The 16273-nt window shown below is 54.7% G+C and overlaps 1 protein-coding gene across 1 annotated transcript; it reads right to left on the bottom strand.

Annotated features, from left to right (window-relative positions):
* Window positions 1-3470: 3470 nt before the first annotated feature.
* SLC11A1 (solute carrier family 11 member 1) lies at window positions 3471-12668 on the bottom strand. The gene is made up of 15 exons (XM_044241590.1): window positions 12401-12668; window positions 11487-11623; window positions 10546-10668; window positions 10098-10217; window positions 9223-9329; window positions 8672-8742; window positions 8405-8472; window positions 8050-8205; window positions 7241-7399; window positions 6057-6146; window positions 5803-5922; window positions 5214-5363; window positions 4701-4774; window positions 4123-4276; window positions 3471-3980 (listed from the first exon to the last, which is right to left on the bottom strand). The coding sequence occupies exons 1-15, from the start codon at window positions 12405-12407 to the stop codon at window positions 3894-3896; spliced, it is 1623 nt and encodes a 540-aa protein (XP_044097525.1). The 5' UTR covers window positions 12408-12668; the 3' UTR covers window positions 3471-3893.
* Between the last annotated feature and the right edge of the window lie 3605 nt (window positions 12669-16273).

Here is a 16273-nt window from a genome sequence, read left to right as displayed (position 1 = left end):
GCGTGAAAATTACAACTCCCTGCGCCGGAATGGCTCCGGCGGACCTCGCCCGGTTGCTCCATCGGGTACCCCGCGCGTCCGCGCCCACTTGTAGGGCCTTCGTGTGCGCTGTTCCTTTCGCCTAGAAGGCGCTTCCAGCCCCTTCACGGAGCCGATCCCACTGACCACTTTCTCCAAGAGGCCTTCCTAGACCCTTCGTCTACTCCCCACGCCGGCCACGCTGTACTTGTTGGGGAGGGGGTTCACGCGGTGCCAACACACAGTGGGCGCTTAATCCCTGCGGGCCCAATTTCTGACGGTGGAGGGGCCCACAGATATCAGCTGTTTGTACGATGTGAAACACCCGTTCCACTTGGGGTGTACGGAGACACCAGCTGGCGCGGGGACCGCGGTCCCCCGCGGATTCTTCTGGAGGGAAGCTCCCCTGTTATGCGCCGCGAGGTCTGCGGGTGTTTTTGTTTCTCTTGTTTATGAAGTTCTTTCCATTCTCCTGACTATTTTGTGTTCACCATTTAAAAAATAATAATAACGTCAAGCCCTGACAAACACGCCTCAGCACTTCCTTCCCCCACGGGGCCTCGGTGGCGGGGCGGAGCGGGCGCGTCCTGTCCCGTCCAGCCGCCTGGTGCTAGCGCCGCGCACGTCCTCCAGGCCCGGGCGGGGTGGGTTGGCGGGGGAGCCGGGGAGGGAAGAGGCCCGGCGCCGGGGCTCCAGGGTAGGAGAGCGGCGCCGGCCCAAAGGCGCGCCAGCTTTGTGCCCCGCGTCCGGGGAGAGAGGAGGCGGCCCACACGGTGGGTGTGGCGCCCACACCGCCGGCGGGTTTGCATATAATCCTAATAATCGCCCACGTGTAGCGAGCGCTCTGTTCGCGTCCTGCTCCTGCTATGCTCCCTAATCTCGTTCACTCGTCAGAACTACCCCCTACATCTCCCATTTTACAGATAAGGAAACTGAGCTCGGAGAAGTGAAGTGGCTTGAGCCAGCCTTCTGGCGAGGGGAGAAGTGGGGTTCTGGCCACCAAGCTGAGAACCCTCCCCCTTCGGTTGAGCCCCAGCGGGGTGTGTGTGTGTGTGTGTGTCAGCTTTATCTCCGGACACCCAGCTTGCACTGACCCCAAAAGGAAATGTGTGGTGGACTAAGTGAAGCCCTGGCCTCACGCCATGGCCGGAGCAGAGCGGCTCACCTTCCTCTCTTTCGTTTCTCCCTCTCTGTAGGCCGGAACCTGGGGAGGCCAAGTAGCTGTCCGAATGGATATGGCACTGGGCAGGGTCGCTGCCCACTGCCCACCCACCGCCCGTCCTCCTCGACTCCCAACTCTAACACTAGACCTCTCCAAGCCCTCTTCCCCTGGGAGACCTTCCCAGGCTCCAAAGCCTTCCAGGTGTATCTTCCCACAGGGAGTCAGGAGGCCCCCTGCAGTGTGTGCTGGGGGGGGGGTGTCTATGGACACCGAGGAACTGGCAGAAGTACAACAACGCAGTAGGATCTTGGGCCTGGGGCTTCCTCCCTGGCAGCAGGGGCGGTGTCCACACCCAGCTGCTATTCCGGAACTGCACTACTCCAGCGGCTGGAGGGCGCCTTAGCCACGTTATTTTCCTCCTTGTACTTCAGAGGGAATCAGATGATGCGGGCGGTGGGTCCAGAAACACCAGGACTCTGAGGGGTTCTGACTTGCAACCGTGGACAAGTGTCTCTTGCATTCAACACCTCAGCTTCCTCATCTGCCAAATGGGTTGCTAAGAGCCCAACCCAGCCAAGTGAAAGTGTGTGTGGGGGTGGGGGGCTGTCAGGGCAGAAAGGGAGGGTGTCCTTCCATCGCCCTATGTGAGGGGGAGAATCCTGGTCCCCCTTTCCACCTGAAAGGCCGATGAAGCATCCAGTCCCTCCCTCTAGGAAGAACCAGAGCTACTGGCGGGTGGAGAGCAGCGCCTTGTAAACGTTTCCCTGCTCAGAAATGACAGACCTTGGCTTGACCTCATTGGTAACCCCTTGCCCAGGCCCAGGGTAGCCCCGTAGCTGATCCTTTGGTCCCTTCTCCTCCTTGTCTTCCTTGCACCCACATTCTCAGTGGCAGCCTTAACTATTCTGATGGACAGCCGGTTCACGCCTCTGGGGTTCCCACCCCACCCCCCACCTGCCCTACAAGATCCAAGAACTCCCCACAAGGCTGCATGTCTGTTTGGCACACCTGCCCCCCACTCTTGGGAGGTTCATTCTCCCTTGGCTGCCCGCCCTTACCCATTCAGCTTTCAAAATCCTGTTCAGGAGTTACCTGCTCTGGCCCTGGCCTCACTTTTCCAGGCGTGCCTAACACACACTTCGGGCTGTTCCCTGGCCCCACTGTTGGCTGTTGGATTTGCTGTCACTCGACATAGCTAGCTCCCCCTGCTGAAGTGTGAGCAACCTGAGCGCTGACGTCTTCAATTCGGGGACTTTACCTTCCTCCCCCACGTCTGTCACGGGGATGGCACCCAATTAATAGTAAATTGATGGAGAGGGGTGTGCAGGGGTATGGATGGGGACACCTCCAGGAAGCTGGAGAGGAGTAATGGAAGATGCCTCTTTCTCCTATTATCCGGTCCCCATCCATCTCCCCTCTTCAGCTAGCGTGGGTCCCACCTTCTCCAGGGCCAAGCCCAGAAGAGGATACAGCGACCTTCTAGCTTAGGTCCTGCACCCTGTCCCACCGTTTCTCTGGTTGGACCAGACCTGTCCCATCCCGTCCCTCCTGGAGGGCCCCACTCGCATCGTTGCCCTTTTAAGAAAGAGGAAATTCTTCTCATAAACAAGCGCCCCAACCAGAACGCGGAGCTTGCCCCACCAGATCTTGGGCAAAAGGGGGTGCTTCCAGGCACAAAGCTGGCTCCAGGCTCAACCCAAGGAAAGGCCTGGCGGCCCCCTCTAGCCACCGCTCTCCGCAGCTCAAGGGCTAGGGTCCGAGACACCCGGAGAGCCAGGAGGAGGGACTTGGGGGAGCCTAGAAACAGCCCAGGGAGCGTCTATAAAGTGCAACCCTTGCACCGGGCGAAGGGGTGCCGGGCGGCTCCCAGCGGCCGGAGGGATTCCCCGCCCACAAGGTTCCCCCCTCTTCTCCCTTCGTTAGCCGGGGCGGATTCCGAGGCCCCAGGGCCCGAGGCTTGAGCGCCCGCCTCCTCCTCTTTGGCCGGGACGGGGGAGGCCGCGGCGGGGAGTGAGGGCACTTGGGACCGTCCCTGCCCCTAGGGGGAGCTGGGAGTCAGTGCGGAGGGAGCTTTAAATGCGCGGCGTGGGAGTCGCGGCCGCCGGGTCCCCTGGGGAGATGGCAAATGAACTGGGCCTCCGAGGCAAGGACTCGGGTTCCACGACCCGGTGCCTGAAGAGGGGACAACTGCGCCTCCGTTTTACTGCCTGGGATGTGGTTTGCGGGTGGTACAGAAACTCTGAGGCTACTCTAGCAGATTCGTGCTTTCCCGGTTTCTGCTCTCCCGCTCTTTTGGATGAGAAGTGAACTAGCATTTATTGAGCATTCATCGGATTATCCTAAACGCCGGTTTAGAGCTGGTGTCCTGCCCCAACTGGGTCCCTCCGTCAGGTCACTCCTATAGGTGCTCAATAAATATTTTTGGAATTACTATTATTTTTAAGTCCCAAGTGTCAGGCACTGTGTTAAAGTGCTTTACATCCGTTTCAAGTTTGGTGTTGTCCCCATTCTACAGATGAGAACACTGAGGCTGGAGGTTAATCACTTGTCCAACCTAGGAAACAGCAGGTTCCTACGGAATCCAGGTTGGCCTGCCTCCAAAACTCCCACTCCATCTTGCTGCCTTCACACACACCCCAGCAGGCCCGTCTGCCCCAGTCATTCCAAACCCAGGCACAGGGTGGGGAGTTCATCCAGAGATCTTCCCCCTCTTCTACTCTTCAAGAAGCCCATACAAGAAATGTTGATGGGAGCTGTGGACCAGAAGGGTGGCTCCATGGGCAATGAGACAGGTCCAGACCTGGGAGAGGGATGACATGAGTCCAGGAGAGAGCAAGACCTCCCAGGAAGCCCAGGTGAATCCCCTTTCCCCAGTGCCCTCCATCCTTTGCCTCCTTTCCTTGCCTCCCCCATCCCCAGGGCACCCTCTGGCCCTGCAGTACCAGATAGGCTGTGAGGCCCAGGTAGACGGCAGCCAGCAGAGCTACAAGGACGAAGTAGGCAGGGTGTGGGAGGCTGGGCAGGTAGATGACCACGAAGTAGAGGTTGATGGCACAGACCAGAGCCATGATGAAGGATGTGATGGCCTTGCTCAGCCTGGGGGCAGGAGGGATGCTGCTCAGGACTGGCTGCATCTCTTCCTTTTCTCCACTGCCCAAGCCAGCCTGGAGGAGACTGACGGTATGCGCAAAGCCGTATGCGCAAAGCCACCTTCTCTGGGCTGTGGGATCTGGCGCAGCAGACCACTTGCCCGCTCCTGTCTCCTGGGCCCTCCAACTCCACACTGGTGCGATTTGGCAAGAGCAGAGTCTGGGGTGAGCCGGTGAGGAGCTCAGGTTCTAGAAATAGCCTCCCTCCCCAGATTCCAGTCCTAGTTCCCCACACTTGATTGTAGGGTGTCCCTGCACACGTTCCTTAACCTTCATGAGCTTCTTTGGATGCTGGTAATTCCTATCTCTGGGTGGGTGTGAGGATCAAATGCAGAACTGAAAGTCCAGGGTTGGGGGTGGGCGGTACTCACCGGCCATTGGCAAACTCCTGCATCACAGCGGGCATGCTGGTGAATGTAAGGATCGGCAGCACAGCAAAGGGAAGCTGAGGAGAAGCAGGAGGATGGGGCTGAGGGGCCCTGCCCTCACAATGCAGCCGGAAGGGGGGAGTGGAGCAGGGCTCCCGTCCTGCTCTGCCTGTGTGCCCTCGGCCAAGTCCCCTCATCGCTCAGAGCCTTTAGGCTCTCCACCTCTGTGCCTTCCAAAGTTGTGAGGCTTCAAAGCAGGAGAAAGCGTTTGGGCGCTCTGGTCCCAGGCTGCCCAAGTCTGAATGCCAGCTCTGCCCCCGGACACTTAACGGTGTACATCAGTTTTCCAGTCAGTGAAATGGGGACAGTGGTGGTTCCCCTGGGAACTGCTGTGAGCCTTAGAGGCAAGGCATATTTCGATGAGTGTTAAGGGTGGGGGACAGGCTGCGTATGGAGGTTTGCTGTGGTTCCTGTGCAGCCCAGCAGGTGCAGGGGTGCCAGGGACCATGGGCTCACCAGCAGGCTCTGCAGCACGTTGAGCAGGTCATTGAGACCTGACAGGTCTTTCAGGTCCCTGAAGACCGCCACCAGCACCGTGGGCAGGATGGCGCAGGAGCGAGTCAGGAGCACGCGGGCAAAGCGTGACCACCGCAGCTTCAGGAAGCCCTGGGGTGTGGGGTAGTGGGGCACCTTTGTGGTGGGGTTCAGGACTAGGGATTCCAGAGGAGGGATCCTCTGTCGTCCCTCAGCCCATTTCGCACCAGGGCGAACCCCCTGTTTTTCCATCTCTGAAATGGGAGCAGCTCTGATGCTAGTTGGCAGAGAGAGGATGGATGAGAAGAAATAGGGGTTTCCCCCACAGCTGCATGCTTAAGACTAAGCTTTTGGGGTAAAGGCTCCTATTAATCGTGGGTCTACAGCCAGTAGTGAGTGAGCCACTGAGCCAGTAGCCTCACTTCTCTGTAAATTTTCTCATCGTTAAAGAGGGGCTTAAAATAGCGCCTCTGGGCTGCTTAAAGGAGTAATGAGGCTGGTGTCTGACCCCCCAGTAGTGTAGCCGTTGACCTGGGACCCTTGGCCCTTCCCATCCCGCCCCAGACCGCACCTCCATCACAAACTGTCCCGCGTACGTGCCGGTCATGGTGGAGCTCTGCCCGGCCGCTAGGAGCCCCACGGCCCAGATGTAGAGGGCAACGGGGCCGAAGACGCAGCCCAGGATCACGCCCTGCGGGGCGAGGTGTGGTTAGACCTGTGGCACCGCCCCCTCACACAGCTCCACCCCGAGGTGGGCGTGGCGATGAGCCCGCTTGGGGCTGTACGGTTGGTTACCTTCCAATCCCACCCCTGCTTGGTGCTTACTCCTTGGTAAATGTCCACGTCCACCGTAAGGTTGTTCTTGGGGAAGATCTTGGCGTAGTCGTGGAGGCTGCTGTTGGTACAGACGTTGAACTGTGGGCACCAGGACAGTTGGAAGGTGATGTGCACAGTCTCAGAAAATCAGATGTAACGTGTACAGTCTCAGAAAATCAGACAGCCAGGCCTTGACCAGGGGTCGAAAACTGGTGACCGGGCTGAATCCGGCCAGACAGTTTCTTTTACTAACGAATGTTTTTCCTCTGTAATGTGAATTTGTGGCCAACATCTAAAATCGAGAAGAATCGATACGGGAACCCGGTTTCCAGGGTTCTGTTGGGTTTGTAAGAGCTGGCATTACCACAGTGAGTTGGCTGGCAGTGACCCAAGCTGCTCCACAGCCCCTCTCCCGTACACTGGACCCACTTAGCACAGGCCTGAGACCGCCTGGTCCTTAAGGCCACAGAGCGAGACAGTGGCAGTGCCTGCTGCATCCCCGGAGGCATGGCTGGTCCTTCCCCCCGCCCCCCACCCTGCAGTAAGCACCCACACCCCTGGCTAGCAGTTGTCAGACTCGCATGGCAAAAACCCACTGAGAAAGGAGAGAGGCACAGGTCCCAGATCCCAGAGACCCAGCGAGGAGCTTTGTATCATTGGCTGCTCTGTCCCTAGGGTCCAGGCACTGACTGAGCCATAACATACTCAGTAAATCTTTGCTGAATGGATGATGGCTTATCTGCTAATGATGAAGATGATCAGGAGAGAAGACTCAGAGAAGAAAAGGACTGCTTGAACCTTCCCAACTCTGTGCTCATGTTCAAGTGGGCCCCAACTTCCAGAATGCCCTCCCCACAGTTCACTGGACAAATCCTGGCATCCTTCAAGGTACAGCTGAACTGCTGGGTCCTCCAAGACTCAGCTCCTCCCTCCCAGTCACCTCCTTTGGATGTCTGTGCCTTGTCCCCTCCTCCAACCCCCCCCCCCAAGGTTGTCCAAGCCGTGATTCCCCAACAGAGTGGGGGAGGGGTCTCAGCCAGAGGCCAGGCCACAGATGCCCTCCCCTACCGGTGCAGAAACTGTGGGACAGACATTCAAAGGGCTCAGATGCATTGCCTGGTGTCCCCAGCAGAGCCTGCAGGGTTTGGGGGTTGGGGAGGCCGGCTGTGGCTGTGTGGGGAGGTGTAGCTCACCGCAGCCTCATTGGTTTGCTGGTAGAAGGCCTGCCCAAATACGGCTACAACAAAGAGATTGATGAAGAAGGAGACAGACAGGGCGATGGTGGCCTCAATCAGGAAGTACATGTTGGCTTCTCGGATGTCCGCCCGGCGGGACCGGTCTATCTCTCGAGACTAAGAAGGTCAGAGGGGAGGAAAGAGCCAAAGTTCCTCAGAGCTACCCCAACATTCCCCATCTTCACACTTCTACTTCTGTTCCCTGCAAACCTCAGTTCTTCTTTCTCCCTGTGGCAGTTTGGGACAGGCCTGGGTCAGCTGACCCCCCTCCTGTATGCCCAGTAATACCCTGCCTTAAGGGCCTTTGCACTTGCCATCCCCTCTACTGGGAATATCTTCTCCCCTGATCTTCCTTCCCATCCTTTGTGTCTCAAAGATTACCTTCTTAGGAACGCCTTTCTCCGCTAACTTTTCTAAAGCAGCTCCTGCTTAGTCATTATCATATTTCTCTGTTTCCTTCCTTCAAAGCACCTTTCACAATCTATAATTCTTTCCTTTACCTGTTTACTTGCTCCTGGTCTGTCCGCCCCACTAGAATACAAGCCCTAGAAAGGCGGATGATTTGTCTGCCTTTTCATCATTGTTCCCTGATTCCCAGCACACAGCAGACACCCTATTACTACACATTGAATAAGTAGGGAATGAATCACTTCCCGCCTGAAATCAGGAAGGCGGGAGCCAAAGGGGCGGGGCTCCGTGTTCGGTGGCCGCACGAGCCGGGCGGAGGGGAGCTGACATCACTCCCTCCCCTTCCAAGCTTGGCTCACCTTCACCAGGGCCGAGTGCAGGTAAATGTTGTGAGGCATGATGATGGCGCCGACGATGCCCACGGCCTGCAGCAGCTCTGGACGGCCGCAGCCCGGGCACGAGGGCAGGAGCAGGCCCCGAAGAAGCGCTAGCTGGGCGGGTCTCGCGACCACGTACTGTGGGGAGACGCCTGGTCAGGCCGAGCCCTGGGTGACGGGCCGTTCCCACCATCCGCCCGCACCCTGGCCGCTAGGGGGCGTGGCTAAAGGCCGCTGTCCCCCCCCCCTCGCCCAGGCTCTGCAGGGGGCAGGGAGAAATGGCTTTGGCGGGAGGGGGGAGGGGAGTGTTGCGGCTTTGGCTTTCTTGGCTTCCCACCTCGTAGCCGAAGGTCAAGGCCATAATAGTAATAAGGAATCCAAAAAAGGCTTCCAGCTTCCGCAACCCTAGGGGGAAAGCAAAGGGTACCAACACCAACAACAATTGTAAGCGATTGGTAATGGTATAGATGAAGAAACCCAAGTCCAAGTAACTCGCTCACGCCCACACACAGCCGGAGTGAGCGGGCTGCGAGCCTTTCTCTCCTCTCAGTACAGCAGAGCGTGGTTTATACCCCCTCGCTTGTAAGCCGAGCGGCGCACCCACCGTAGTTGTCAAGGAAGAGGAAGAAGAAGGTGTCCACGATGGTGATGAGGACGCCGCCCCAGAGCGGGATTCTGAAACCGGAGTGGCCAGGGTCAGCCCAGCGGAGGGGCAAGGGTCTGGAAACCGCCCCCCACCGCCCCGCCCCACCTCCCCAGGCAGGAGACTGGGGAATCTGGCCTCCTGGGAGCAGGGACCCGTGTGGCTCTAGGCAGCTAAGGGAGGGGTGGGGGGAGCAGAGCGTGCTGGGGATGGGAAAATGACACAAAACACAAGGAAAGAAAGGCCAAGCTGGGTGGGGAGCCAGCCTGACCTCGAGCTTGGGGCTGCAGTTCCTAAGCCCTAGTGGTGACTGGCATCTGTGGGCCTTGAGAGGAATCACTCCACGTTTCTGGGTCTCTCAGAATTTCAACATCTCTCTGATGCACACACCCCACCCCAGCAAGCAACACAGCACAACAGCTCTAAGTCAGAGGGTTCGGCTGGGTCAAAGGGACTTGGGCAAGTCCAGGGAGGTCCCTGGACTGCAGAGCTGGGACCCGTTGGGGTGGTACCGTCCGGCTGAGAGCAGACTGAACGCAATGGCGGTGCCAATGACCTCCTGCATGTCTGAGCCCACGATGGCTAGCTCGATGGTCAGCCAGAGGAGCGTGCGGGGCACCTGGGGGGAAGAGACGACCCTTTACCAATGATGGGCCAGTTATCCTCATTATTTGTTGATGTCCCATGGCTTTCTGTACCCTGCATGATAAGGTTGGGCAGGCAGCTGGCTCGTGACACCTGCCAGCCTCTCCCGCTGGCTTCCAGTTAGGTTTTGTAGGAAACAATTAGGGGAGATTGAAAGGCAAGGAGAGATCGTTATTATCCCCCCTACTTCTAGAGGTGGTCCTGGCAGTGTTGCCAGCAAGAACACCTGGCAGCCAGGGCTCTCTCAGTCTTGGTGGCCGTGCTTCCAGAAGCTTGGCCGCAAATGGTGACTGGGGCAACTGCCCAGCAGCTTTCTGATCCCTGGGTAACACCTCCTTGCTCTTCCAGCCCTTCCGATAGCTTGGTGACTGCATCCCTGCATTAAATACCTTTGAAATATCTTATGGCCTGGTTTCTGTTTTCCCACCTGGACGGTCACCGGCAGCAGGGTCCCCGGTGTCCACTCCAGCCAATGACCATCCCGAGCCAGTGCCTACCTAACTTGCACCTTGGGCAAGTCACTTTCCCAGGGTTTCAAAGTCCCCTCCTGTAAAATGAGCAGGTATCTCTAACATCCCTCTCAGTCTGTGCGCTATTAGTTTGAGCCTCAGTCTTCCCATCTATCAAATGGACTTGTGATACCTCGCTTGAGAGGATGTGTTTATTTGACCATGGAAGCTGTAAATAGCTGTTTGGGGCTTGGGGTCTGTGAGTGCTCCCTGTCCAGGTGCACCAAGCTCACCTTAGGGTAGTAGAGATGGCAGACCTCACCCAAGTCCTTGCCTGTCACCACGCCCAGCCGGGCAGCAAGCCGCTGGCAGAGCAGGCCCAGCACTGTGGCCCACAGCAGCACCCAGAGCAGCTGTGAGAAGGTAGGGAGAGGCCTTCAGTGGTGGGGGTTTGGGGGTGGGAGTTTGGGGGGGTGGGGAACCCTTTGGCAACCCAAGCTGCTGCTGGTACCCTCTAAGGACACCCCTTGGGGAGGGAATAGAGGAGATGGAGCCAGAAGACCAGCACCTCTCCCCCATACATCCCACACTGGCAGGGCAGCCCTGGTGTTCCTTTTTGGGTCCATTTGAACTTGATGCCTGCTCCCTCCAACACCGGCCATGGAGTCCACTCTGGGGAAGTGTGTCAAGTTGCGGGGTGGGGGGGGCTCTGCCCTCCCAAGGGTGCCCCGACTCAATCACTTTGAATCCAGCCACAGCGCCAGCCTGAAGATCCGACTCAATGTTTCCTGGATCCAGGAAGGCGATGCTCATGAGGAAGCCAGGCCCCGTGAAGGCCCACAGCTTCCTCAGGCTGAATGTGCCCTGCAGGTGGGAGTGAAGGGAGGAGATGTTGGGGCCTTGGCATGCCCCGCGCTGAACCCCTCTGAGCTCATCAGCCCCAGGCTATCTAGCCCTGTCCTCTCCTTTCCCCCATTCCTGGAGCTGCCACCCTGGGGTGGAGGGCATGGAGTGGGAGGAAGCAGCAGGATTTGCTGAGTCATACTGGATTTGCTTTCAGGATCTGTCCAGTTTGGCAGCTGGCCTACGACTGACCAGTCTGCCTCATGCTTGCCCTGACTCAGCAGATCCTCAGAGCCCAGAGGGTGTCTTTCCTGGGGTCAGGCCTTCCTGGTCCTGCTCCTCCTTCCCCAGTCCCTTTTCAAACCACAGTCCCTCCCTTCTGGAGTCCACTGAGCCTAAGATCTCCCCATCCCATTCCAGGGCGAGGCCTGGCAGCCTAAGGATCTGCTGAAGATTCTGGAAGTGCAGGCTGACCGCATCCTAGAAAGTAGCCTGCAGCTTCCATCATTTCTCCCGGTGTCCTCACCCTGGTCCTTTTCTCTAGAACCACAAGAGATGCTCGAGGCTTCAGCCTCAACTCGCCCCAGATCCCTTTCTGTCCATAAGAAAGCTGGGATTCGCTCAGAAATCCACTCGATCATTTTTAGACAAAATGTGAGCCCCCTAGGTAAGTGCTAAGGATGGAAACAGGAGAGGACCAGTCGCCACTGTCAGTCACTGCTGCTCAGAGCTGGAAGGGACTTCCCATGGTCTTCAAAAGATCTCTTTCCCCTGGCCTGTGAGATCCTATAACATCCTGTCAATCCTGAAAGACCCCAGGATGTTTCCAGCCTTCTTACCGGTTCTGTGTCGGGGATGGGGATCTTCTCACTCAGGTATGTTGTTCTAAGAGCTTCTTGCTCGTGTGGCTCCGAGCTGGGTAGGCTGGAGATGGAGCCATAGTTGGGCCTGCTTGGCCTTTGAGGGTCCTTGTCACCTGAAAAGGGCCCCAAGGAGGGGTGGTGAGTGCCTGGTTTCTTTCAGGTGTAAAGCTCTCTGTTGTTCCCCCCTACAGTAGCTTCCTGACAAAGTGGAGAGATTAAGACCCATGTGAACAGGGGCCCTTGATTCCCATCTTGGGTCCATCACCTCCAACCGTTGGCCAAATGTCTCAAGATTTTATTTATTTGTTTGTTTGTTTATTTAATTTATTGAGAGAAAGAGCAAGCGCATGCAAGGGGCAGGGAGAGGGGGACAGGGAGAGAATCTCCAGCAGATTCCACGCGGAGTATGGAGCCCAATCTGGGGGTCAGTGTCACTACCCTGAGATCATGACCTGAGCTGAAAACAAGAGTTGGACGCTTACCCTACTGAGTCACCCAGGCGCCCCGACCAACCAAATATTTCAGAAGATGTGTGGGTGTACAGCTGCTAGAATTACTCTCCTTCCATGTGGGCAGAGAGATTCTCAAATCCAGGTCTCTTCTGCCACAAAGGATGCAGAGGGGGACACTGGGCTCTGAGGAGGGCACACTGATGCCAATGTGTAAGCCCTGTGGCCTCACCCTGCCTCCTCCATTAGACAGGTAAGCTCCAGGAGCTCCAAATCCTCAGAGAACAGACAAACGGGACACTCAGCACTTGGGGATGAAAAGAGCCCAACCCCCGGCTACTGTCTGGCATTGGGTCGAGGCCAGGATACCCATGGCAGTCCCTGACTCCCCCCTACTCCCAACCCCTTTTTAGGACTCTGGCCCTGGAGGGGGCTACTCACCTGTCATGAGGACGGCAGACTCAGGCACCGTGCGTGCGAGTGGGATGCTCGCGGCCACTCAGCACACACTCTCTCTCTCTGAGGGCTGGTGCCTGCCCGTCCGTGTGCAAGCCCACACCTCCTCTCCACCCTCAGCTGATCTCAGCTGTCCTCACACACATTGTGAAACACTTTCCAAAGGCAGAAGTGGCGAGCTCTGGCGGAAGAGTCTCGTTGACCGAAATGCAGGAACTTTCTTTCCCCTCCTGGCCTGAGGCCCACCACACTTTTGGCCCCCTTCCAAATGCCGTTCGGTCTGCATCTCCCAACGTAGCTCTGATTTCAAGACAGTTCCTGCTACTCGGACGTTCCTGTCCAGATCACATGACTCCCTGCCCACACAAGCAGTCAGGCCCTTCTCTTCAGTCTGGAGTCCCCAGCAGTGGGAGTCTTGATGGCTAGCAGGCCTCAGTTTCCCACTGAGTGCCTCAGAGGAGAAGAGCTTCGGGCACTGCCTGGGGACAGGCCAAGGAGAGCCTCAGAAGAATGAGGCACTGGAACTCTGGTCCTGATTCTGCCACTGAGTCACTCAAGATCATCACCAGGCCATACCTTTCTCTGAACTTGTTTCTTCTGTTACATGAAGGACTCAGACTTGCGAAGAGGTCAAAAGAGTAGGGGCCCAAGAAGGCCAGGCAGATCAGATAAAATATGACACAGATAGGGAGTCAGAAAAACAGTGCCTGGGGGGCGAATGGGTGGCTCCAACGGTTAAGCATCCAACTCTTGTTTTCAGCTCAGGTCATGACCTCAGGGTCCTGGGATCAAGCCACTTCAGGCTCCCTACTCAGCAGGGAGCCTGCTTCTCTCTCTCCCTCTGCCTGCTGCTCCCCCTGCTTGTGCTCTCTTTGTGTCAAGTAAAATAGAATCTTTAGAAGAAAAGATTCTTGATTTATTTGACAGAGAGGCAGAGAGTAGTAGGAAGAGAGAGATCACAAGTAGGCAGAGAGGCAGGCAGAGAGAGAGGGGGAAGCAGGCTCCCTGCTGAGTAGAGAGCCCGATGCGGGGCTTGATCCTAGGACTCTGAGATCATGACCTGAGCCGAAGGCAGAAGCTTAATCCATTGAACCACCCAGGTGCCCCTAAATCAATAGAATCTTAAAAAAAAAAAAAAAAAAAAAAAAAAGAAGAAGAAGAAGAAGAAAAGGAAAAGAAAAAGAAAAAAAGAAAAACAGTGCTGGTTCAGAGTTCAATGAGGCATGATGCCTCACCGACTCAGTGTCGGTGGGTGACCAGAGTGGGGAGACTGCAATAAAACCAAAGACACATACTCTGTCCAAAGGGGGCCATGCCTACAGAATTCTAGCCAGTTGGCCGGTGAGAATGTGTGTCCGCTGTCACCACATCTTCTGATCTGTCAAGGATATTGGAAGATGTTGAGTTTTAGGCAACATATACTTCTTGAATTGTAGGCCCCCAAAATTGAAGATATTGTGTAATTTAAACAAAATGTTCCTTTAGGCTAGCTTCCACTTGAGGGTTATCATGTATCCTCTGGATGAAGGGGATTAAGACTCTTTTCAGTTCCTGATTGTTTTTCCTTGTCTGTCCTGTGCCCCCGACACTTCCTCCCTCAGGGTTTTCTTCTTCCTGTGCCCACTCCCATCCTCTATCCTGTGGCCTTCCTTTTCTGCCAAGAAAGATTCAAAACCGATTTTTGGGGTTTCCAGCTCCAAGATCTGAGACCTCAAGATCCAGAGAAAACAGGTCCAAGCACTGGGGCCCAGCCATGAACCAGGATATGATATCCCCATTTGGGCTCAAACGTTTTAGCCAAAGCTTGGGAGCTGGATAGGGAGTGTTGGCAACTGATTTCCTGGCTCCTCATGGATGGAGGAGGTTGGAGGGCCTGGAGAGGTGGGGGTGCAGGAAGAAGAGTGAATCATAGGTCACGTGGAAGAGAGGGACGCCATGGTTTGTCCCTGTGCAATCCTTTTGCTCGACATGCTGCCACTGTCTCAAATTTCCCAATCACTACCTTGAGCTCATGTGGGGGTGGCTGGGGTAGGATGTTGTGAGGGTTAATTTTATTGTCAACTTGGCAGGGTCATAGTGTGCCCAGATACTTGGTCAAATATTCAGGGTGTGTTGGTGAGGGAGGGTGTTTTTGGAGGAGATTAGCAGTGGAATCCACAGGCTGAGTAAAGTGGATTTCTCTCCCTGATGAGGGTGGGCCTCGTCCACCCAACTGAACAGAACAAAGGGCTGAGGAAGGGAAAGTTCACTCTCTCTGCCTGTCTTTGAACTGAGATATTGGACTTCTCTTACCTTCAAGCTTAGCTTGGACTGGAACTTAGACCATAGACTCTCCTGGTTCTCAGGCCTTCTGACTCGGACTGGAATTACACTACCATCAGCTCTCCCGGGGCTCCAGCTTACAGATCTTGGGGCTCCTCAGCCTCCGTACTCATGTGAACCAATTCCTTAATAGCTATCTGTCTATCCGTCTATATTTTCTATTGGTTCTGTTTTTCTGGAGAATCCTAAGTCAGAGGTTTTCTTCTTCACATCTTTTGTGGAGTTTTACCTAAACTCAGTCAGTATAATTGACTAATGACTGATCTGTACCTGCACAACCTCTACCTTACAGAAGAGGCAGTACAGTGTAATGGTTAAGAGCAGAGCTTCCTTGTAGAGTATCAACAAGAGGGAAGCTACTGAGCTAGGGCTCCAGAAATCTGCATAGTGGCCCCCTTGGATCTGGAGCTGTTGCAGAATACCAAAGCCTGCCCATGCACAGTGAGTTTTCATGAAGCCCGAGTCACTCAAAATGGATCACAGAGTTAAAAGTAAATATAAAACTATAAAATGTTTAGGAAAAAAAGTCAGAGAAAATCTTCAGGATCTAGGACTAGACAAAGACTTGTTAGACTCAACACCAAAAGCATGATCCATAAGGGAGAAAATCGATAAACCAGACCTCATCAAAATTACCACCATTTGTTCTGTGAAGGACCCTTTTAAGAGGATGAAAAGACAAGCTAAAGACTCAGAGAAAATGTTTGCAAACCACATATCTGACAAAGGACCAGGATCTTTCTACAAAGAGAAAAATCTCTTACCACTTAACAGTGAAAAATCAAGTAATCCATTTAAAAATGGGCAAAAATCATGAACAGACATTTCACCAAATAGGATGTACAGATGGACATCCTGTGTACATGGAAAGATGTTCTGCATCATTGCCATCAGAGAAATGCAAATTAGAATCCTAATGGGATATTGCTACACTCCTATCAGAGTAGTTAAAAGAAAAAATGGTCACAATACCAAATATTAACAAAGATGTGGAGAAACTAGATCACTTATATGTTGCTGGCTGGAAGGTAAAATGGTACAGCCACTCTGGAAATAGTTTGGGAATTTCTTTAAAAAACCTGAGATGCAACTACCATATGATCTATCAGCTGCACTCCTAGGCATTTCCCCCCAGAATATGGTTCATATTCATGCAAAAATCTGCACATGAATTTTTATAGAAGCTTTATTCATAATAGCCCAAACTGGAAGCAACCCACATTGTCGACCTTTACTAGATGAATGGTTAGGCAAACTATAGTATATCTATACCAGAGAATGTACTCCTGGACATTTATCCCAGAGAAACTAAGACTATGTTCACACAGAAATCTGTATATAAGTTGCAACTTTATTTGTAATAGTCAAAAACTAGAATTAGTCCAGAGGTCCTTCAACAGAAGAATGATTACACTAACTGTTCTACAGGCTATGGATTGTAATGCCTCGATAAGAGAAACAAACTATTGAAATACACAATTATTTGGAGGAATCTCCCAGAAATTATGCTGAGTGAAAAAAGCCTATCTCAGAAGG

This window comes from Neovison vison, chromosome 3 (genome assembly GCF_020171115.1).
Source record: "Neovison vison isolate M4711 chromosome 3, ASM_NN_V1, whole genome shotgun sequence".
Taxonomy (NCBI): domain Eukaryota; kingdom Metazoa; phylum Chordata; class Mammalia; order Carnivora; family Mustelidae; genus Neogale; species Neogale vison.
The sequence above is the reverse complement of the archived record's forward strand: the minus strand, read 5'-3'. Positions and strand labels throughout refer to the sequence as shown.

Coding starts and splice junctions, on each gene's coding strand:
- SLC11A1 (XM_044241590.1), bottom strand. Junction 8,743..9,222: donor AGTCTGCTCTCAGCCGGACG/GTACCACCCCAA, acceptor CTCCGGTTTCAG/AATCCCGCTCTGGGGCGGCG. Junction 6,147..7,240: donor AGCAAACCAATGAGGCTGCG/GTGAGCTACACC, acceptor TGGTGCCCACAG/TTCAACGTCTGTACCAACAG.